The sequence below is a fragment of the Mytilus trossulus genome, chromosome 3, assembly GCF_036588685.1.
Source record: "Mytilus trossulus isolate FHL-02 chromosome 3, PNRI_Mtr1.1.1.hap1, whole genome shotgun sequence".
In the NCBI taxonomy this organism is placed as follows: Eukaryota; Metazoa; Mollusca; class Bivalvia; order Mytilida; family Mytilidae; genus Mytilus; species Mytilus trossulus.
Genome location: NC_086375.1, coordinates 54,573,553 through 54,597,842, shown reverse-complemented (window position 1 = coordinate 54,597,842; position 24,290 = coordinate 54,573,553). Strand labels below are relative to the sequence as shown.

The 24,290-nt window shown below is 32.0% G+C and overlaps 1 protein-coding gene across 7 annotated transcripts in view; it reads left to right on the top strand.

The window, feature by feature from the left end:
• LOC134711858 (phosphatidylinositol 3,4,5-trisphosphate 5-phosphatase 2-like) overlaps positions 1 to 24,290 on the top strand; it is a 70,901-nt gene that overhangs the window by 25,706 nt on the left and 20,905 nt on the right. For all 7 annotated transcript variants that reach the window (XM_063572799.1, XM_063572800.1, XM_063572801.1 and 4 more), the window contains 12 exons: positions 8,689 to 8,868; positions 14,356 to 14,419; positions 15,139 to 15,280; positions 15,959 to 16,100; positions 17,113 to 17,247; positions 18,491 to 18,596; positions 18,751 to 18,828; positions 19,670 to 19,810; positions 20,045 to 20,174; positions 21,270 to 21,467; positions 22,255 to 22,454; positions 23,204 to 23,321. In XM_063572799.1, the coding sequence (XP_063428869.1) occupies positions 8,735 to 8,868; positions 14,356 to 14,419; positions 15,139 to 15,280; positions 15,959 to 16,100; positions 17,113 to 17,247; positions 18,491 to 18,596; positions 18,751 to 18,828; positions 19,670 to 19,810; positions 20,045 to 20,174; positions 21,270 to 21,467; positions 22,255 to 22,454; positions 23,204 to 23,321 (1,588 nt within the window). In that variant the 5' untranslated portion in view covers positions 8,689 to 8,734. The remainder of the gene's footprint in view (positions 1 to 8,688; positions 8,869 to 14,355; positions 14,420 to 15,138; positions 15,281 to 15,958; positions 16,101 to 17,112; positions 17,248 to 18,490; positions 18,597 to 18,750; positions 18,829 to 19,669; positions 19,811 to 20,044; positions 20,175 to 21,269; positions 21,468 to 22,254; positions 22,455 to 23,203; positions 23,322 to 24,290) is intronic.

The following is a 24,290-nucleotide window of genomic DNA, read 5'->3' as shown; positions in this document are numbered from 1 at the left end:
TTTATGACGTCAAAATTTTACAGGAACCTGAGTGACATCCAGTAATGGCGGACAAATAGCGATAAGGTGTATAGGAAGGCTGGAACTCTTCAGCAGGGAATTTATATATGGTCATTACTTTAGGCAGGACTGGATACAAACACACAAACCTTTTGAAATAATGGTCAAGTATTTTATAAATACCTGATTTTTATTCAATTAAATACAACAGGAAAAAATTGGTGAGCATTTAAAAAGCCTCAATCTTCTTCTTGGAATTATTGCATGGCTGTTATACAAAGGAAGAACAATGAAGTTAATAATATTCCCTTATTTTACCTCAATGTTCAGAATGTTTGTTGAAATAACTTTTAACAACTAACCATCAAATTACAGAAATATATATGGACCAATTTACTTATGATCTTTACATAATGGTGATTATGGCAGTTTTTCAAAAATCATGCAATTTTGAGTATTTAATATGCACTAATTGCCAGGTTTTAATGCCAATTGTTTAGTAAAACCAAGTGTTTCAAGGAGAAGTTCCTCTTTAAAACTGTATTTAATATTTTCTACAGAAAAAGGCACCAAAACAAGGTTCAATTTTAATGCTATCAAGCAATGTACAAGTAACTCTTAAAAGACCTCTTTGCAGTCTGTGATAATGTACCTCAAGTAGAAAGATATTTTGGAACTTTATGATCTCCATTTTGTACTTGGAAGACTTAAAGAATCTTTTTGTTAAACAACCAAACAATCCATTTTGGTTTTTTTTAAGTAGAAAGTAACTTTTAAAAGATGATTGGCTATATTTTAGTTATAATTTAGAAGTAAAATAGCTCTTAGAAGTTTGGCAATTCCTGACTTCATTCAACTACACATAGATTAAAAGTTCATGGAGACAAAATAAATATATGCTTGGGGCCAGCTGAAGCTCTCTTCCGGGTGCCAGATTTTCTAGTTGTGTTTAATACCAATTGATTGACTTTGGCTTTTATCTGGTTTTTGGTCGGATTGTTGTCTCTCACAAATCCCTATTTTCATTCTCAATTGTATTGGTATCCTAATTCTTTTCCTTCAATTTGTACTTCAAAATGTTGAAAATAATTTGTTCCTACAATTGTAATATTCTTTGTTCTCTGTCTCTATATACATCATATGAATTCAAGAAACGCTTATAATCTGACCTGGGTCAACCTGTCTTTTCTTAAGGCAAATAATTATCAGTCACAAAGAAATATCAAAATGATATAAAGTTTGATTAGACTTACAAATTAAATAGAGTGTAGGATGTAAATAAATCAGTTGTGATAATGTAACAACAGATGACATATGTACGCTTGACAGTTTTACTTGAATAAAGAAAAGTTATTTGTACATTTACATTAAAAATGACTGACCAGAAGGTCAATACACCAGCTGTGACATTGGATAAAAAGCAAGGTCACTGACAGTCGGTCTGTAATTATCATAGCATCTTTTCTGATTGTACTTTTCTGTAAGTTAAAGAGGTCAATAAGCTGAGTCGTTTTTTATTTGCTTATAATGCATAGATAAATACTTAAATATTGTCTCAGGATAAAACACAGGTTACTGTATTCATGTAGCTAAAATATTGGGAATATCTGTATTCTTATTAATAGTCATAAATGTTTTATGACATCTCCTGTCAATAATAATCTGTGTGAACAACTTCCCCAGAAAATCAATATATATTTTAATATGTGAACAATATATTATTTTAGAATTGTGGAAAATATTTCTGTGTGTAATTGTACACTTTATATATGTATGCTAATTTCTTAATATATATTCAGTTCTATAAAGGTTATAAATAGCATAAGCAGTTAATCAATAAACAACTAGACATTGAAACTTATATGATAAAAATAAAAATCTACAAAGATGTCCCAGCACCTCCTAAGGTATAACCCACATTAAAGTAATTACACAGCAGTTAGGTATACCCTGCATTTTGGTATACCCCATTTAGTTATACCCTGCATTTAGGATACATCCAACATTTAGGAATACCTGGCATTAAAGTACACCCCACATTTTAGTATATGTCACATTTAGGCATACCTCACATTTAGCTATACCACACTTTTAGGTCTTATAACCATTCATTTAGGTATACCACACATTTAGATATACCACTCATTAAGGTATACCACACATTTAAGTATACCACACATTTATGTATATCACACTTTAAGGTATTTGCTACATTTAGGTATACCTCACATTTTGGTATACCACTCATATGGGTATGATACCCTACATTTAGGTATACCACATCTTTAGGTACATTCCACATTTAGTCATACCTCACATTTAGGTATATGCCACATTTAGGTATACCATACATTAAGGTATATTCCACATTAATGAATTAGGTATACCACACATTAAGGTATAATATACCACATTTCGGTAAACCACATATTTAGGTAAACCTCACATTTAGGTATAACTCACATTTAGGTATATGCCACATTTATGTATACCTCACTTTTAGGTATATGCCACATTTAGGTATATGTCACATTTATGCATACCACACATATAAGTTTACCCTGTATTCACATTTAGGTATATCCCACATTTAAGAGATAACTGTATTGTATTTGAAGCTTTAAGGACGTCCATCGGTAGTTTTACTGTCGCAAATTTAGGTTACCTGGCGACGCTGAGCGGAGACAGGTAAACGGGTATTTGCGACAGTAAAACTACCGATGGACGTCCGCAAAGCTTCAAATACAATACAGTTATCTCTATTCTAATGCAAAACAAGTTCATAATTAAACTTCAGTCATTATTTCAGTGTAAAATCTTCATTAAAGAAAATTCCGCGAAAAGATGTTATCTTCTTTGGTCCCTACACTAGATGACGTCATAGGTATGCTTCAGAATGTAATTAAATTTAATAAAAAGAAGAATTTTAGGCGCAACAAGTGAGTTTTTTGTTTATTATTGTAGAAATAACATGTCGATACATTCCGAAATTTAAAATGTCGGCTTCCTTAGTTACAGACAAGGAGATAGAGAATTTTACCCTTGCTGTCATCCAATCAGAACAATTGTTACAAATTAATTGCATTAGAATTAGGTGTACCCTTCATTTTGGTATACTCTGCATTTAGGTATACCCCCCCCCCCTCGTTTAGTATACCTCACATTAAGGTGTACCCTGGATTTTGGGATAGTCTCAGCATTTAGGTATATGGGCTATATACACCACATCTAGGTATACCCTGCAATTAGTATACCCAATATTTAAGTTTACACCAAATTTAGGTATACCTTGAATTTTGGTATACCCTCCATTTAGGTATACCTAAAATACCCCACATTTAGGTTTACCCTGAATTTAGTCATACCCTGCATTTAGGTTTACCTTGCATGTAGGTATTCCCCAAATTTAGGTATATAGATGTAAGAAGATTTGGTACGAGTGCCAATGAGACAACTCACCATCCCAACATAATAACAGGTAATGAGACACATGGAAAAAAAGGATATCATTCCAAGTTTCAGGAAACTTAAATTATAACCTCTTTTATATTTTAAAAAACACATTTATTATTGAGATAATGTGTTGTTTTTGATGTTATATAAATTTATAAACATCAAACAAATGTGATAAATTTCTCACTAACATAAACATTTCAAACAAGTAGTTTGTCAACATTTGTCTGTATGAGAAAGAAAAAATATCTTGAAACATTACTTTATCTTCATAAGGGGATGTATATTTTTAAGACATTTTTAAGACCTAGACAGTAAAAGAGTTCTAGTATGACTACTTGATTACAAGAATTATCAACTGTGTTGCACAAAGGCTTCAGTGATTTTTTTTCTGTATTTTTTGTTGTCAAATATAGGGTGCCACAGTTTCCAAGTGAGTTATAAGTATAGATTATCGGGTTTTCTACACATTGATATCGTAAAATTTCAGCCACTAGCCACAATGTGAACCTTTTTGGCAAGTGAGCATAGCAGAAGGGTTTCACATTGTATTGAGTGGCTGATATTTTAAGATATCTATACGAAGAAAACCCAATTATCTGTTTATCATTCTATTAATGGTTATTTGCCCTCTTCCAAAGACAGTTTTACGCTTGAGGAAAGCATGCTTGATAACATCTCCTCTCCCATTGTGACGTCGCTGATAACTTCTCCTCTCACATTGTGACGTTGCTGATAACTTCTCTTATCGGTCGTCCCACTGTCTATATCACTCTGTTCAGCTCTTAATATTATTTTGTATCATGTCTTTGTGACGTCAAATACGTTGACCCAGACATATCAGCGACATCATAATGTTTGAACCGATGTTAATAACTTTGACCCGAACTTATCAAGTCATCTTTTAACACTTCTGAAACACGCAAATATAGCCCCATAAATCGATTATCAGATTATCTGCATATTGATATTGTAAAATATCAGCTGCTCGACATTATATGAAAGCTTTTTGATCTCATTCGCTACGCTCACTCGAAAATCTACCCGGAAATTTGTGTTTAATTATGGTCAATTGTGTAAAGATGTTAATATCATTGAAAATACACCTACTTCATGTAATTGCAGTAATTCCGCATATATTTATGGACCTATTTCCCATGTTATAACAGGAGATCTTAGCATCGTTCAAGACCGAGAGTTAAAATCATTCCTCAGTAAAGGACCTAAATATCGTCCCCCGTCAATTATTAATTGGAATGAGTGTCGTAATATCATCGACGACTCACTCCATACTTACTGTATGAAATGGATAAAACGGGAAAAAGCTGACAAAAAATCTTTGGACTCTTTTTTTAATTCAGTAATGAAGATAGTTGATGTACGTATTCAACATTTTAAAGAACATTTTACTATTAACAATAACCACAATAAACCTATTTCTCGTATCAAACATAAACTAAAAGAACTAGCCAAGGAATTTGTTTTTGTTCCGGCCAATAAGCTGCTAATAATATTATTATTGTTTGACGTAAATTTTACATTGAGGTTCTGAAAAAGGAAATCACCAATTCACCAACATTCCAACTGACTCCATTTTCAGAAAACGAAATCTGTAACAAACATAAACTTTTAGCCACCGCTTTACAAGCAGAGCCAAATACAATGAAAGTCCCAACTATGTATTGGCTTCCAAAGCTACACAAAACCCCTTACAAATATAGATTTATTTCGTCTTCAAGCCATTGTTCAACTACTAAATTGTCTATTCTTCTTACCAGCACACTTGGTACAATTAAAAACCTTATAATAAATTGTTCAAATAAGGCCTTCGAAAATAGTGGAATAAATTACTTTTGGAGTGTCAAGAACTCGTTGGAAGTACTTGATAAATTGCATGCTCCTATTGGTGATTTTGAATCTGTTCAAAGTTTTGATTTTTCTACCCTGTATACCACATTGCCTCACATTCTCATTAAGAAAAAATTCACACACCTGATTAAATGGGCATTCAAAAAATCAGAATGTGAATATATATGTTCAAACTCTTTTAGGTCATTTTTTAGTAGCAATAAACAAAAAAACTATGTTAATTGGACATGCTTTGATACTATATATGCCCTTGAATTTTTACTAGATAACATTTTTGTTCGCTTTGGGGATTCCGTATATCGTCAGATTATCGGAATTCCAATGGGGACTAACTGTGCACCACTTATTGCGGACCTCTTTTTGTATTGTTATGAGTTACAATTTATGACAAAAATAAGCAAAGACCCATCAAAACAATATCTGATAAACAAATTTAATAATACTTTTAGATATTTGGATGATATTTTGGCTCTCAATAATGACGACTTCAGTATGTATATTAATGAAATTTATCCTGCTGAACTTACTTTAAATAAAGCTAATACTAATAATAACCACTGCCCTTTCCTCGATCTTGATATCTATATCACTAACGGAAAGCTGAATACTAAAATTTATGATAAAAGGGATGATTTTTCATTTCCTATCGTTAATTATCCGTTTTTAGATGGTGACGTTCCCTTGTCACCATCTTACGGTGTTTATATATCTTAACTTGTACGATTCGCTCGTGTTTGTAATAATGTTTTAGATTTTAACGAGAGAAATTTATGTATTACTGAAAAATTATTACACCAGGGTTTTAGATATCACAAACTAGTCAAAACTTTTACTAAATTTTATCATCGGTATAAAGACATCATTCGTAAATATAGCTCAACATGCAGACTTTTTATACGTTCAGGTATTTCACATCCAATTTTTTATGGAAATATTCTTTATAAAGCACAAAGGTGTCAGTATTCACCTCAGAAACTTACAAAACCTTTAAATAGACTGATTAAGAAGGGATATAATTACGATACTGTTGTCAAGTCATTAAAGATTGCATATTTTGGCGTTAATATTGAGTCACTGATAAGGTCTTTGCGTCGGAACTAAAGACATTTATTCTAAAAACAGTTGTTGTCATGACACGGGTTATGTTCTTCTCATATATGTTATGATACCACTAACGGGAAGGATTGTGCCTGATGTTCATATGATGAAATCATAATCTTTCAGTCAGTTTAATTGAAGTCTGGAGCTGGCATGTCAGTTAACTGCTAGTAGTCTGTTGTTATTTATGTATTATTGTCATTTTGTTTATTTTCTTTGGTTACATCTTTTGACATCAGACTCGGACTTCTCTTGAACTGAATTTTAATGTGCGTATTGTTATGCCTTTATTTTTCTACATTGGTTAGAGGTATAGGGGGAGGGTTGAGATCTCACAAACATGTTTAACCCCGCCGCATTTTTGCGCCTGTCCCAAGTCAGGAGCCTCTGGCCTTTGTTAGTCTTGTATATTAGTTTCTTGTGTACAATTTGGAAATTAGTATGGCGTTCATTATCACTGAACTAGTATATATTTGTTTAGGGGCCAGCTGAAGGACGCCTCCGGGTGCGGGAATTTCTCGCTACATTGAAGACCTGTTGGTGACCTTCTGCTGTTGTTTTTTATTTGGTCGGGTTGTTGTCTCTTTGACACATTCCCCATTTCCATTCTCAATTTTATCATATAATGTCTCGCAGCTGATATTTTACGATATCAACATGCAGATAATCGATAATCGGTACCTCTCACATTGTGACGTCGCTGAAAATGCCTGGTCTCGTTTTCAAGTCTTGATACGAGAATTACTGAGCGAAAGAGCATTGTAATATAGGTGTAGGGAAGGATGATAAAGTTCATTATTTTATCATTGAATAAACTCCTGCAAAAAGCTAATTTTTGTAATATAAGCAGATTTTTTTGACTGAACAAATGAAAATAAGACTAACAAATATGGAGCTTCCAAAAAATGTGCTGAAATCTAAAAGTATTAATACAAGGAAGTCAGAGGTCCAGAAATATTCCAAATATGAAGACATTAAGTACTACAAGTCCCTTCAGCATGTTCAGTCTTCTCAGATGTTTTTTTTTTAATAACTACCAATTGCTTTAATCCACTTTTGATGTAACAATGTACTCAAAGGTGGATCCAGGGGGGGCCTGGGGCCCCCCCCCCCTTTTGTGGGAAAAATTTGGTTGCTTATATAGGAAATCACTGAAGCATGACTGGAGCGGGCCCCCCCTTACAAGAAGTTCTGGATCCGCCACTGGTACTATAAGCATACTGCTTTAATCATTAATTATACCTTTGGTTATAATTCACAGAACAGTTTTAAGGGCTAATTAAAGGACCATTCTCTGTCTGTGCAAGACATCATCCCTTTGACCTGAGGGTCACTAAAAAGGTTGTTGAAAAGGCAAAAAACAAAAGATTAGATTTAGGGACATGATCTTAACCCACCAGCCTGGAAGTTATTTATACATGACCCAGAAAAACCCAAGACAATGACAACCATAGGAGTTAATATTCCCATAGGCAGATCCAAGGGGGCCCTTGGGGGCCTGCCCCCCCCCACCCCCCACCCCCCCCCCCCCCCCCCCCCCCCCCGTTTGTGGGAAAAATTTGGTTGATTCTATAGGGAGTCATTGAAGCATGACTGGAGCAGGCCCCCCTTAGGAAAAGTTCTGGATCCGCCACTGGTTCCTCAGCTAGGGACAGATACATGTGGCTTATTTGTTTTTGAGCTCTCAGTCTGCTAATAATCTGTTACAGGGTAATCATTAAACTAAATAGTTTGTGTTACATAGTAATGCCATGTTATTTAAACAAACATTTCTGGTCATAAATTTCCTACTGTCAGTGAGGAATTAAGATTCATTCCAGATAAGCAATAAATGTATGTATGTGAAAGAATTACTCATTTGTTTAAAAATGAGATGAAAAATAATAGAGGAAGTTAACAAATGTGCTAGTAAAATAGTGCAATACAAGAATTATTTTCTCTGTTCTTTGAGGTACTGTGCAATTTTATTAATATTATGCAAGAAATAGTGAAATTTTAGACTGACTATATATATATATATATTAAATCTAGCCTGTGGATATTGATGTATTTAATTTTAGATTTTAAACCAAGGATATGTTCCAGCATTTTACAAACTTTTTGCTAGGATATTTATTTGCTTATAAAGGTTAGAAACTTATTATAATTAGATTTATAAATATGAATTGAGGAGGACTATGCCCCCTCAAAAATTGAAATTATATATGATGTGAATATTTTGTTAGATTTTATCTTATAATAATGTTTATCTTTTTTTGTAATAACTAGGTGGACTAAAGGCACTCGTCCAAGTTTAAGGCAGATCCATACAAGGATGTCTGCAGCATACTTTCACAGAGGAATTTCCAGACTTCGTGCTGAAGAGCTCCTTCAACAGGCAAAGGATGATGGGAGTTTTCTTGTGAGAGACAGCGAGACTTTGTCAGGAGCATATGTCCTATGTTTGCTGTAAGATATTTTATTTTATACTAACTTTCTTTGTGTAGGGGGTTTACTATTGCATAGGGGGAACAGAACCTTTATCAGGACTGTATACAGGATCAGGTGTTTTTAAGCTCAGGATTTCAGGATTTACCCCTAAGGGATTGGGAATTAAACTTTATTTAAATTCAGAACCTCAGGATTTTGTGTTTTTAAGCCCCAGATTTTGGAATCAGGACCCCTCCTACTCCCCCTATTGTATACTCATCAGGTATATTCAGACATCAATTATAGAAATTGTTTTATAAATATACTAGTAATGTAACTTTTAGTCAAAAGGGGTTCTGCAGCTTTATAATCATTGATGGATGTTGGCAGTCATAAAATTTTAAGATATTCATGTGACATTATGCAGTTTAATGTGAATTTTCGTTACTAAAAAGATCATAAATAGAGTAACAAACATGCCTTGCACAAGCCCAAAACAATTTTCATTTTCTTATGACATCTTAAAAACCCTTGGATTTGCAGTTCTTTAAAACTTGTTTTAAAGTTAGAAAAAATGGAAGAATACATTGACAGAACAATAGAATACAATATAATATGTCTCCCTGTTTTATGCATATCTTGAATTATATACTTCTTTTCCTAGATAGTAATGACTTTTTTTATGCTTGAATAATGATAAGACAAGATAAATGTCTGTGCTTTGATAAAAAGATCATGTAATTACTAAAATTGAGAATGGAAATGGGGAATGTGTCAAAGAGACAACAACCCGACCAAAATAAAAAAACAACAGCAGAAGGTCACCAACAGGTCTTCAATGTAGCGAGAAATTCCCGCACCCGGAGGCGTCCTTCAGCTGGCCCCTAAACAAATATATACTAGTTCAGTGATAATGAACGCCATACTAATTTCCAAATGTACACAAGGAACTAATATAAAAATAATACAAGACTAACAAAGGCCAGAGGCTCCTGACTTGGGACAGGCACAAAAATGCGGCGGGGTTAAACATGTTTGTGAGATCTCAACCCTCCCCCTATACCTCTAACCAATGTAGAAAAATAAACGCATAACAACACGCACATTAAAATTCAGTTCAAGAGAAGTCCGAGTCTGATGTCAGAAGATGTAACCCAAAGAAAATAAACAAAAAGACAATAATACATAAATAACAACAGACTACTAGCAGTTAACTGACATGCCAGCTCCAGACTTCAATTAAACTGACTGAAAGATTATGATTTCATCATATGAACCTCAGGCACAATTCTTCCCGTTAGGGGTTTAGTATTATACCTGATCATAACATATATGAGAAGAACATAACCCGTGTCATGCCAACAACTGTTAGAATAAATGTCTTTAGTTCCGACGCAAAGACCTTATCAGTGACTCAATATTAACGCCAAAATATGCAATCTTTAATGACTTGACAACAGTATTGTAATTATATCCCTTCTTAATCAGTCTATTTAAAGGTTTTGTAAGTTTCTGAGGTGAATACTGACACCTTTGTGCTTTATAAAGAATATTTCCATAAAAAATTGGATGTGAAATACCTGAACGTATAAAAAGTCTGCATGTTGAGCTAACGTAAGGGTACCCAAATTGCACCGAGTACCCAAATTGCACCTATTGAGAAAAAATAGCAACGGAAATCTTACAAGATTTTCTAGAGACTAAACAATTTTAATTTTTTATGATTTGATACTATGCACGTCTTTCAACATAGGTAAACATATTTAAATATACACAAAACGTTCACAGTATTTATCAACAGCTGGACTGTTTACTGAAAAAGCAAAATGTACGAAAACGTCACCATGCAACGTCATCAAAACGTCATCTTGTTAAAATTAGCAAATACAATATATTTTAAGTATCCATTTCGTAAAATATGAAGAGTAAGCATGGACTAATATCCAATTGTTCAAAAATATTTGAAAAAACTAAACAGAAGCTCGGTTATTAGACTTTTGACGATGTGAATTTAAGCATGGATGCAATTTGGGTACTCCTCATTACAGAATCATGGATAGTTTGGAGGTTGGTTCAAACCCATTTTTAGATGACTCAATACGGATTAAAAATAAAACTGGTGTACCTATACAATAAAGAAGGATAGGGCTACAAAATAAACACAGTATGGACATTTTTGTCTTGATCATAAAAAAACGTAGGTGGAAAAACTGTCAAAATAGGTGCAATTTGGGTACCGTCACGTTATATTTACGAATGATGTCTTTATACCGATGATACATACATTTTGAACATAATAAAATTCTAAACAGCAGCTCTAAGACTCCAGTTTATCAGCTGCAAATTGTTTAACATTATGAGTAAAAGAACATAATGAGAAAAATGTTGTCTTTCACATTTCTATGATATAGTCCAAAAGATGCATCACAGAGAAAACAATCAAGGGTAAGCAACGCAAAGCCATGTGAAAAGTTTTTACTTAAAACTGATCATGTTATGATTTAAATCTTATACATGTATGTGAAAAAAAGAACAAAACAAACAGAAAAAAACAAACACTAAATAAATTTAAAAAAAAACAGGTAAAAAGTTTTCAAATATTTGTATAAATTCATGATCAATCTGTGTATATCTATAGATATATACAGAAAAAGGCATTGAAACAGAGGCTACTGACATTCATAAAGTATTTGACCTAATGTCCAAGAAACTAAAACCAAAATATACTTTTGTACAGTTATTAAACAGAATGTTTGGAATATTTCTAAAAGAACTTTTGGTTTGAGATAGGGAGAGGAAGCTAGATAATATCAAATGACCTTGGGTGAGGATGGGAAGGTCATTGATTGAGAGTTTCTTATCATACAGGAGAGAGTTGCTTAAGATTGAAATCAAATTTTTAAATGTAGCTATTTATCATTTTGTAAAGTGTTTTGGCAAACGTTATGTTTCACATGGATCAGTTAATGACCACCTATTATTTACTATAGTTCATTTATCTTTTCAATAGATCACATGCACACCAGGAACATTGAAATATTTTTAAAAGAAGTGATGTGTGTTTTGAAATAAGGTCACTGCATGCAGATTCCAGGAAACTTGAAACAAAGGAGTTTTCAAAACTAATATTTTACAGCAGATTTCAGAGTGTCTATTATATGTTTTGAAAATAGTGAACATAGACTGAATCCTGATTTCACCATAATTTTCAAAATGTAGGTTAAGGTTAGCCTTAATTAGACTTCGGGAAGATACAGGAATTTTTTAATGACAAAATCCTTGTCTTACTTATCGAGTACCACTATCTACAAGAAAAATGAAAAATCCTTTTAACATCTAAAGCTTGAATCCAATGTTAAGTTAGAAATAAGTTATATTTTTAACTTTTCTATTATGTACACTCTGTGATGAAATAATATTTATGGTAGTGATGATTATTGAACATAGCAAGATCAAAACATACAATATATAAAACTTTTAGATCTTTAATCAACCACTTGATTTATTTCGCTCTGGTGCAGATTTTTCAGGTGCATTGGTTTGTAATTGTAAATCTGTAAAACTAATATAAATATCAACTAAGATGAGCCAAACTGCTGTGAAATGTAAAATAATGCATTTTATGTTAAATACTGTAAATTCATAAATTTTGCTTTCATTTATTATTGCAACTGTTGAACAAAGGCAGGAAATGAGAGTTTGATTAAGATTGTGACTTCAGGAAATGCTGTAGATAATGCTATCAAAATAAAAAATGAGAATTATTATTCCTGTGATTTATACCAATTCTAAGCTTCAATAAAACATTCACTGAAGAGACAAACAATACCTGACATATCCCACCTTTTTACACAATGTTCTAAACTAAGTTGATTTTAAGTAAGAATAGTTCTGAAATCATTTGACACTAGCAACAATAGTGTACTGCCCTTCACTTTAGGAAATACTCCTAGTAAGTCGAGTTAACTACTGACTACTAGAAATATGAAGAATATATACAATCTTGATGAAATTATAACATGGATTTTGTCAAAGTCAGCATTTTTCAGCTTTCCTATTGCTCTACATCAGAAATGGGTAACCATCATTAACTAAGTCTAGAATATCTACTTTGTATACATAAATATATCATATTGTTTATAATGATTGATCTTTTTATTTATCATATGCAGGTAGTCATGCCAAAAATTTGCTTTATCAGCATTTTTTTTATTGAAAGTGTTTATACAGAATAAAGGAACTATAGATATATAGATATAGGAAGATGTGGTGTGAGTGCCAATGAGACAACTCTCCATCCAAATAACAATTTAAAAATTAAACCATTAAAGTACGGCCTTCAACACGGAGCCTTGGTTCACACCGAACAACAAGCTATAAAGGGCCCCAAAATTACTAGTGTAAAACCATTCAAACGGGAAAACCAACGGTCTAATCTATATAAACAAAACTAGAAACGAGAAACACGTATATATTACATAAACAAACGACAACTACTGTACATCAGATTATGTTTATTTATCACATAAGTATGTAGGATTCTTTATTAAGTTTTTAGGAAATTTTATATTAAGTAAATTTTTGCTGTGTTTGAGGTTTTGAATTTGTCATCTGCTTAGGGACTTTCTGTTTAGAATTTTCGTCCAAGTTCAATACTTATGTTATTTTACTTTTCAGCTACATTGAACATATGTTTAACCTGAGCATCCCAAACCTATTCAAAAATGAGTAACTCCTGCTGTTTAAAACTTAAAATTTATGACCACTTTATGTAATGATCCCATCAATTTGCACCTGATATTGGGTAATACATATGTAATACAGGTGTTTGGATTGTTTTCTGGCTAAAGTAATAGTTTAAATCTATCTTTCATCTGATGTCTGGAATTAATAAAGTCTAGTTTCATTTTGCAATCATTATCAGCTGTTCTTACTTTCAATTTATCAAAACCTGTGTATGACACTGTCAGTGGAACTTCATTTATCATGGGTATCCACTCATCCAAGTAGTTTACTTTGGAAAGATGTAATGTTGATTACCTACTGTAGACAAAATCTTGAGAACTGGTTCATCAGATATAATGGCATTTTTTTTAGTTGAAAAATTGAGAAGGAGCTCATTTAGGAAAAAAAGTCAAAAAGAAAAGTCAAAATCATTTATATTTAGAATTTAGATGGAACTTATAAACTCCCTATTACTTTTAACTAGAGTCTAAACCACAATCTAGCCTTTTAATGATAAGTCAACTTTATAGCAGCTTTTGACTTTTCTGTGCTATTTAAGATGCAAGACATGTATTGGTGTGTTTGTGTCAAACCAAAATTAGCAGCTTGGAGAGCATGCTGTTTTGAAGAAAGGTTATGAATAATTCTAAAATAGCCTATAATTTTTTAAGAACCTGTTAATATAAAATATTAATGATATAGCAGATCCAGAGTTACTAATTATCTGCTATATTTTATGAATAAAAAATTCCTCTTATAATATCACCTGTTTAATGTTTCAATTGATTTGTTTACTTGCAGGCACCAGAACAGAGTTCACCAGTACAGAATTTTACCTGGGAGAGATGGAAAACTGTCAGTACAGGTATTACATATACTGTCAAATCACTTATTTTGTGAGCACCAATTTTCGTGGATTTAGGAAAACTTACATGTTCCTGGATATTTGATTTCGTGGTTTTGCCGAAGTTTGCACATAAGCCTATAGGCAAATTGTCAATCTTTATACTTATAATTTCGTGGTTCACCTTTACCCACGAAATACACGAAAGTTGGTATCCAACAAATAATATGAATCCTCAGTAGTTCATATATATATATTTTGTATAAATTAAGAAATTAAGTACTATTAATTCTGCATATGTTCTCAGACAAATGTCAGAAAAATGATGATTGTTGGTGTATATGTTGGTGTATAAATGCTCTTTAATAAGCGCCACTTTTAGTAAGCCAGTTTTTATTGGTGGAGGAAGCAGGAGTGCCTGGAAAACCTCTGACCTACTGTAGGAAACTGAAAACCCTATTCAATAAAGATTGGAATTGAGTGATCCCACATGAGCAGGGTTCAGTTGACGCGCTAGTGGTTACAGAAGTAGAACTACTAACACCACTTGGTCACTGAGCCCCCCCCCCCCAAGAAAAATGAAATTTAAATAACTTTTGAGGAGTGATTTGATATAAGATATCAGTCAAAATGTGTCTTATAAATAATATTCGTTTAAAAGCAAAGAGCTGAAAGTTGCTCCTTTTTTTGAATTGAATAATGAAGTCTGAAATGATAAGTTTTATTATTTGTTTTTGTAGACTGAGGGTGCTAAACAAGAATCTTCGTATAACGATCTGAATGCTCTAATTGGTGATTATATGACAAAGAAGATGAAGAATGGTTTAATATTTGCCATGAGGTTTCCAATATCTCCTGAAAGAGAGGAAGAACAAGATTCTGGTATATATCTGAAGACAATTTGATATATTTTCTAGTCTTAGTAAATTATTTACTTTGATATTTTTAGACTTTCTCTTCTCTCAGAAGGAATCAGGTTTTTTTTTAATTATAAGATGTGGTAAGATTGCATATGAGACAACTCTTCACAAGGGACCAAATGACCCAGAAATTAAAAAAATAAAGGTCTCCACACAGCCTTCAACAAAGAGCACAGCCTATACCCCAAAGTCAGCTATAAAAGGCCCCAAAATGACAAATTAAAAACAATTCAAACAAAAAAAATAAAGGCCTAACTTATGTACAAAATATTGGACGAAAAGCAAATGTTGACTGCTTAATCTAAATGAGATGAACAGCACTGTCATAAGAAAAAGCTTGTAATTGTCTTGTTTGGATGAAAAGAAGCCCCCCCTCCAAAAAAATTAATCTATTTCAACTATACTTTGTTGAGATGACACTTGGATTTTATCCCTTCAAATTTGACAATTTTTGTAAATTAATTCAGTCTAAATAAGTTTGAGAACTGAAGAACATAAGTATTGCCCAAACCAGATAAATCATTTTACAAAGGGTAGATCTCTGTTGCCATATTTACTTGGAGGCTCTAAATAGATATGTATGATAATGATGATGCAAATAGGTAGATAATGTCATTATGATATAAGATTTATTTTTTAGATGAAGAGGACCAAGAAGAATCCCGATTGATTCCAATGAGTCCGAGCTCAACATCAGTATGTGGTAGTGAGTCTTTGGATAACTTCCAAGACAGGGTATATACTGAACTACTACAAAACTATTCCAAGTTAGATCTCAGCAGGTAACTTATTTCCTTCTACAGAAGTAACTGTTGATATATAGTATGAACTGGTGCAGTATAACAAACATATTCTTACCTTCTACCCTAATCGATGATCTCTGTCAAGAACTTTAGAAAAATGTAACAAGTCAAGAACACAAGTTTACAAAATGTATCAACTGGATTTAAAACTATCATAATAACATTTGAGAAATATTCATGCCCCCTCTCCAAAGAAGGGGTAGACTGGTTTATTCTGCTTATCAATCTGGTTGTTGAGAAAAAATTAACACATATAATACCGACATACAGATTGATAAGCAGAATAAACCAGTATACCCCTTCTTTGGTTTCACTTGGTTATGCCAGCCAGGACGACACATTTTTGGTTCAGATTTCAGTTTATACTAAAAATCCAGTTTTCCAGAAATTTGTATTTTCAGCAGTCACGTCAATATATAAAACTCTAGTGACATTTTTCTCATCAACTACAAGTTGCACTTTACGTACATCTTTCAGTGGTTTGTTAACTATTGTTTCATAGGCCAAGCTTAGAATACAATACAGTTTTCTTCTTTGTAATGCCACATATTGAAAAAAATTCCATATAGATAAATATTTTGATTTAAAAATGCCATGAATAAAATCGTCCTTGAAACTGTCACATTGTTTTCAATTTGGCATCAAACAATGTGACCTCATAGGTATCTCATATGGGCATATTCTCCAGTTATTTTTTGTTTATTTGTGCACTCTCCCTTGATCTTTGTGGTTATTTTTTGAGCAATGACAATGTCACAAACCATAAAATATTTGGAATTCAAATGGTGGCTTTCTTTTTAAAAATATGGGCTGGTAGAATGTTAAATCTATTCTTTCAAAATATTTCCAATGAAAATGGTCATTCCAAAAGATATTGCATAAAAATCTTTTATTGTATTGATTTAACATTCTAAAATGTTAAAATATAAAATGTACCATTTCCAAATAGATAAATCAGATAAATTTTAGATTATATATGTTTGTTTTGCAGCTGTGATGATAACCTTAAAAACTCCATGAAGAAGTACATAGAAAATGGCTTTAAGAAGGATATCAGTACGTCAGATACTTCTACACTCCCAGAATTCCAGAATATGATGGAGTTAGCAGCACTCAATCTAAACAGGTTCTTTTTTTTTACATAAATAAGGCCGTTAGTTTTCTTGCTTGAATTGATTTACATTGTCTTATCAGGGCCTTTTATAGCTGACTATATGCAAAATGGGCTTTGCTCATTGTTGAAGGCCATACAGTGACCTATAATTGTTAATGTTTGTGTCATTTTGGTCTTTTGTGGATAGTTGTCTCATTGGCAATCATACCACATCTTCTTTTTTATATCATCTATATATTCAGAATTGCTTGGCTACATGTAACCATAAAAGTTTAGACTTTCATATAAAAAATCATTTCAGAAAACGTTTGATATAAAAAATCATCTGGTCAAAAGCTAAAGTTAAAGCTTTTCATCCAACTCAATCTAATGAAATGGATAAATGCATACCATTTGGTGTCTATTGTGCAAATTTTTTAGAAGTGATTGTGGGATTTGACTATATTAGTATCTTTAAATTGAAAATTCTATATGCATATTTTGCAAGATAATGCATTTTTGTACAATGATTGGTCAGCTTCCAAAAAAAATCTGTTGGTTAGAATATTTATTTAAGAGGGTTATAAAGTGTGCACAAAAATTTTCTACTACTTGTTGGAATACCAATATTCTGACATTTTTCTTATTGGTCCAAACAGAGGTATTGCAAAAACTTACTACTGGTAGTCGGAATGAATTTTTTCTAGTCGGGGGAATCAGAATGGCTAATTGTGCAGACTCTTATATATGTAAATGTTGCTTTTTTTGCTGACACTCTATATATATTTATTACCCTACTTTAAAAAAGTATATCAGTCTATTCATCCGTCAGTCCCCTTGTCCATCCCATGAACATATTTTCATCACATCTTTCTCAGGAACTATATTACAAGGATTTTTGAAATTTGGTTTCAGGGTTTTATATTATGTTATACTATGTGATCCCCTTTCAGATTCATCACTCAACAACTTCCTGTTAACTGTATTTGGGTTTCTTGCTGTATTAAACATGATAATGAACAGTTCACCTGAATTTTAGCTCTTCTAAAGAAAACAAATTCCAAGATGTAGACATGTGACATTGCCTTGATGTATTTTAAAAATACTGTAGGTTTACCACTTATGGCAATAAATAATTTAGAGTCAGCATATTATTGATTAACAGGGATATAGCATTAGCTCTATTGAGCTTTTAGTCGCCAAAAATAAATATATATTTTTCATGTGAAAATGATCTAAAATGGCTTTTGAAACTTTCTCAATCTTTTTTCAACAGAGAACTTGACATGTACAGAAAGAAGTTGATGCTTTTCAACAATTTATTTGACTTAGCTTCTATCAAGAGAAGAGGGAGTCTAGCTTTAAGACAAAACTCAGTGGAGGTAATTATATCTAAAACCAATTGAAAAAAACCCAATATATAGTCAATCTGAACTAGCCATGTCTAAATCATGTTTTTATTGGATGTTTCCAGCCGAAACTAATAAAGTTATTACGAAAATTCCACAAATAATACTACAATGATTGTTCTTGCAGGCCACCACTTCAGACATTCCATCAATGATAGACAAGATGAATCAATGTAGAGATGATATCTTAACTATAGAGAATAAGGTAAGAGATGATATCTTAACTATAGAGAATAAGGTAAGAGATGATATCTTAACTATAGAGAATAAGGTAAGAGATGATATCTTAACTAAAGAGAATAAGGTAAGAGATGATATCTTAACTAAAGAGAATAAGGTAAGAGATGTTATCTTAACTATAGAGAATAAGGTTTGAGATGATATCTTAACTATAGAGAAGAATAGAGAATAAGGTAATTAATATTAATACAGGTTAGTGGACTTATCAATGTAGAGATGATATCTAACTATAGAAAATAAGATAATTATTACAAATGCAGATTAGTGGACTTACCTTTTATGGTTTGTACCTTTATTCTATTATCTACTCTATCATCTGTTTTATAGTGTTTCTCACACTTGATTTATGAACATATACTTATGACTTGTCTTCTCAGTAAACCTGTTACAGAAACATGAATATTGATACAATAAAATTTTCAAGCTAATTAATAATTAGTCAGACTTTTTAGGGTTTTTGATTTTTTGTTCCTTTTTAGCTCCATTGGACAATAAATCATTTAAGCTTTTTTCATCACTTGGCATTTCTTATTCATTGTCTCTTGTTGTGGTAAACTTTTACAAAAATCTTCTCATCTTTAACAACTTAGCAGAGTTTAATCAAGCTTGGTCACAATCATTATTGGGGTATCTTTTTTAAATAAAAAAATTAGAACATATCATATTTTTTTTATCATTTTAGAAAATTGAATACCCTATAACTTAGATTCTATACCTTTGACACATTCCAATTCCCATTTTCATTCTCAATTTTTAATTGTTCTCAAACTATAACTTATGATAATGACAGAAAGTCTTTGTTTCAGGTACAAGAAGCATTACAATACACACAGCCTGTTCAGTATGACTACCCTTATACAGATGTCAACGAGGCACAGGTTCCTATATCTACTACACCATTCCTCTCCTCACTGAATACTAAGATTGTACCAACAACAAGTTTTGATGTAAGTAGAGTCTTACATTTTACATTTATTTGCAAATTTGAAAAGTTTCAATTGAAATTGACGAAGGATTTATAATGAAGAACATGTAAAGCATATAGAGAACATAGCAGTGGAATTGATGAGATTCTACTAAACTGCTAGGTGTGGTCTTGAACATTTTGATGGAGGGAAAAAGTAAAGGTACCAGAAAACTAAAAGTTTGAGTTTATGCATTAATATGTCTTGTATTTCCAGGTGAAAATGTTAAAACATGGCAAGATTCCATTTAAAATGTCCTTGAGAGCAGATATACAAAAAGGTCAACTATTATTAATAAAACCAGCTAAAGATAACTTGGACCATACAGCTCTGCAACAAGACCAAAGTAAGTAAACAACTAAGATATAATTTACTCCAGAATAAACAATACTGCAGCATGCATAACTCCAGAATAAACAATACTGCAGCATGCATAAAAACAATACTGCAGCATGCATAACTCCAGAATAAACAATACTGCAGCATGCATAACTCCAGAATAAACAATACTGCAGCATGTATAACTCCAGAATAAACAATACTGCAGCATGTATAACTCCAGAATAAACAATACTGCAGCATCTGAAATCTATGATGAGAAATGAAAAAAAATCCAAAATTTTGATCTGACATTAGCATACCTGCTAACTTTTGAAAGTGCTCATGGGGGTTTTAGTGCGCCACAACAATTTCAAAGGTTACAATTCTTTGCGATTTTGATTTTTAGGATATTGAAAAAATCTTGTTAAATTCTTATAAAATTTTCAAAATGTGAGTTTAAATTATTGCGATTATAACCCTGTTGCATTTTTCACAATAATAACAACATTGCAATCATTTCTGAATTTATAGTTGTAGTTTTAGTAGGACTGTTTACCCAATGGTTTTACTAGTAACAGTAAGCCTGTTAGACCAATGGTTTTACTAGTAACAGTGAGACTGTTTACCCAATGGTTTTACTAGTAACAGTAAGACTGTTTACCCAATGGTTTTACTAGTAACAGTGAGACTTGTTTACCCAATGTCTTTCTCAGAAATGTTTGAATGTTAGTAATCAAGCCACAGATAATATATGCACTACTATATGGAAGCAAAATGGATAGAAAACTACAAAAAAAACTTGATTCAAAATCAAACATGGCATAAGTAGAAGTTAATGCTTGTAAATCGTGGATGTATTAAGTTAAAATTGGTTTAACGTGTTCAAAATAACTAAAATAAAAATATAGAATAGTTGTTGATTCTGGAAGATTTATTAATGATTTAACAATCCTCACAATCAGCAACCCCACAAAGGGTATACAACAATAGCCAGAAATTAAAACACAAAAAGAACACAAAAAGATCACTTATGTAAATGTATATTAAAAATTGATCAATAAAAAAATGGTTTATGGTGAAATGTAATATTTGTAAATAGATAATATTGTTTTGTTTTCAGTATGCCAGCTTGTGAAGAATACAAATGACAATACAAGATTGGATATGATTCTAGATAATAAAAAGAAACAGATATTTTGTTTTGAAAATGTACATAAACGTGAAAACTTTTGTCAACAAATAATGCATATGAAAAATAAACATTCCAAAGGAAATAATGTGGACCAGATTTCTCTTTTTGTGGGAACATGGAATATGGGTAAGAATTATAGTCTAAATCTTTGTAACTCAACATGGACTTTAATTCATATGAGGTATTAACATTAGTGTGTCTTAGTCAAGTGTTACAAACCATTAATTTCATTTCATCTAAAAAAAATTAGTACCTCTCCTAAAAGAAGATGGATTTTAAGAAGACATTAATTTGTATGTCATTGTTTCATTTCTGATAATATTTCTACAGCTGATGGTGCATATTATCAGTTAATGTAAAATGTATGCTTATCATTGTAATTTTATGTTTATGAGGATAAATAGTTTATCCTTAATATTGTATTTGGGAAAACTTTTAGGAATTTTGGTCCTCAATGCTCTTCAACTTTGTACGTTATTTGGCCTTTTTAACTTTTTTTGATTCGAGCGTCACTGATGAGTCTTTTGTAGACGAAACGTGCATCTGGCGTCTGGCGTTTAGTCCTGGTTTCTATGATGAGTTTATTGTTAATCTCAACAGCAAGACTTTAATGAGTTGATAAAATACAAGTTTATAAAAAGGATATAAATATAAATGTCTTTATACCTATGGAAAATAAAGGATATGGGTTATCCATCTATGACACAAAATCAGTTAATACACAAAAAAAAACAATATTTAAAGGAAAGGAACAGCCATTTTATTGCTATTCTTTATCTTGTAGTCACATATCTTTATGCAGAAAATATTTGCTTCTATGTAGTCACTCTGTAGTATCATGAGCATGGTCCATGTGACAAACCTATGAAAACAAGATTAGACGAAGATTTGAAATTTATTTTCCTTCTTTCAGGTGACAAAGCTCCAACACAGAATATATCATCATGGTTACAGTGTCATGGCCGAGGCAAAATAATGGACCATAAAATATTTGGACACATTCCATATGATATATATGTGATAGGTACACAAGAGAGTGCCATGACAGAAAAGGAATGGGTCAATTTCATAAAGAAACAGATTACACAGTGTGGATTTGCTGAAATAGAAGTGGTTGGTGTTGTTTGATTTTAATCTTTTATTGATAAAGTGTTTTGGTTGATAAATATTGATTTTACCTCTGCATTGAGTGTAATATGATACATATCCTCTCGAGACAGTTAAATATTTAAAATTTAACTGTCGAGAGTGGATAGATATCGTATTACATGAGATTTGATGGTGGAATCTGTTTCTCTAATGATTTTCAAATAATATGCAGGCAAAATTATTTCTTCTTTGCTACTAATCTGCAAAAAGATGTGTTCTTTCTATGTGATGCCATCAGGCATGGTCGCCTTTTTTCATGCCGTCACAATAGGAAATTCAGAGGAAGACAAGAAAATTTGACGTCATAATCAGATTTTAACCAATGAAGAACTGAGATCAAACGAACCACACGTTGATTAAATTTGTTTACACAATAGGTGCAGAAAGGGATGAATTGATGAAGAATTAGAGAAATAACTATATTGACTGCAAAATTATTAGGTCTAGTAGGTTTGAAAGATTATAGATACAGTGTAGTTTGATTTCAAAATTTTCCTAGACAAAATCAATGACTTACCGTAGGCTTATGAAGGCAAATATTCTGTTTCTACAAGACTGTCAATATCCAGTATCATTGACTTAAATCAAAGATCAAAGGAAAAGTTTAGAAAATAGTACATACTGCGGTATATATCTAGGAATTACTAAAATAATTTTAGTACATAGCCTCTGAATGTCCCAGAACCTGAAAAGTTTTATTCATTTTTTTTCAGGTTGAAGTTTGTACATTATGGGGAATACGATTAGTAATTATAGTTCAGAAAAAGCATTGGCATAGTATAAATAGAATACAGAGGTCATCAGTCAGGACAGGGATTGCCAATACATTAGGTAAGATATTATACTATACTGCATTGCTATCATTTTGTCTGTCTATCGGACCTTATGTTCGTCTTTTGTGTCCAACAAAATACATCTAATTTTTCTGAAGGACAGAATGACCTTCTGTATGTGCCTGTCAAGAGTCAAGAGCCGGGAATTCAGTGGTTGTCATTTGTTGCTTTATATCATACTTGCTTTTTGTTCATTATTTATCATCATTTATTTGAAAGGAGTAGAGGCATTAAGGCCTAGTTTTGGCCCAAGAAAATAAAATGTCTGATAACCATTTCAAATGATAACATTATGTTTAGAAATGCATAGGGTCAAGAAATATAAATTAAAAACAGAAAGATTTTTATCTGATGTTGTCACAGTTACGTCATTATATGTATTGTTTCACAAAAACGATGAAAAACACAGAATTTATGCAGTTTTCTATCACTATTTCCGTTGAGGAAACATCCTGCGCAGCCGAGAAACAACAAAATAATTTAACAGAAGCTTTATTATAACTATTGGCATAATCTCACCAAATATAAAGTTGTTTTTCGGGTGCCCACATCCTTTTTCAATCTAAAATATACTGAAAATGTGATGAAAAAACAAGGAAAATCACAAAATTTGACAAAATAAGCAAATTAGGTCAAGATTTGTTGCCATGGTAACTTGTTCAATATCAAATTTATTTTGTTTTTCTTAGTACCTTATATCTTAGTCATGTTTTCAGTAATTTAAAAATATGTATGATTACTTTTAAATTTGCAGTAATTTTTGGGCCAAATAAGGGCCTTATTGCCCCTACTCCTTTAACCCCAAAAAACATATCCCTATTCATTTAAATGCATTCTACAAAGCAATAAATTGTACAATGAAAACAGCATGAAGTCAACTACCCTCTTTTATGGAAAAAAGAACAAACAAAACCCAATGCAAAAAACACCCTAATATATGATAGTTGATCACCATAGAAATATTTAT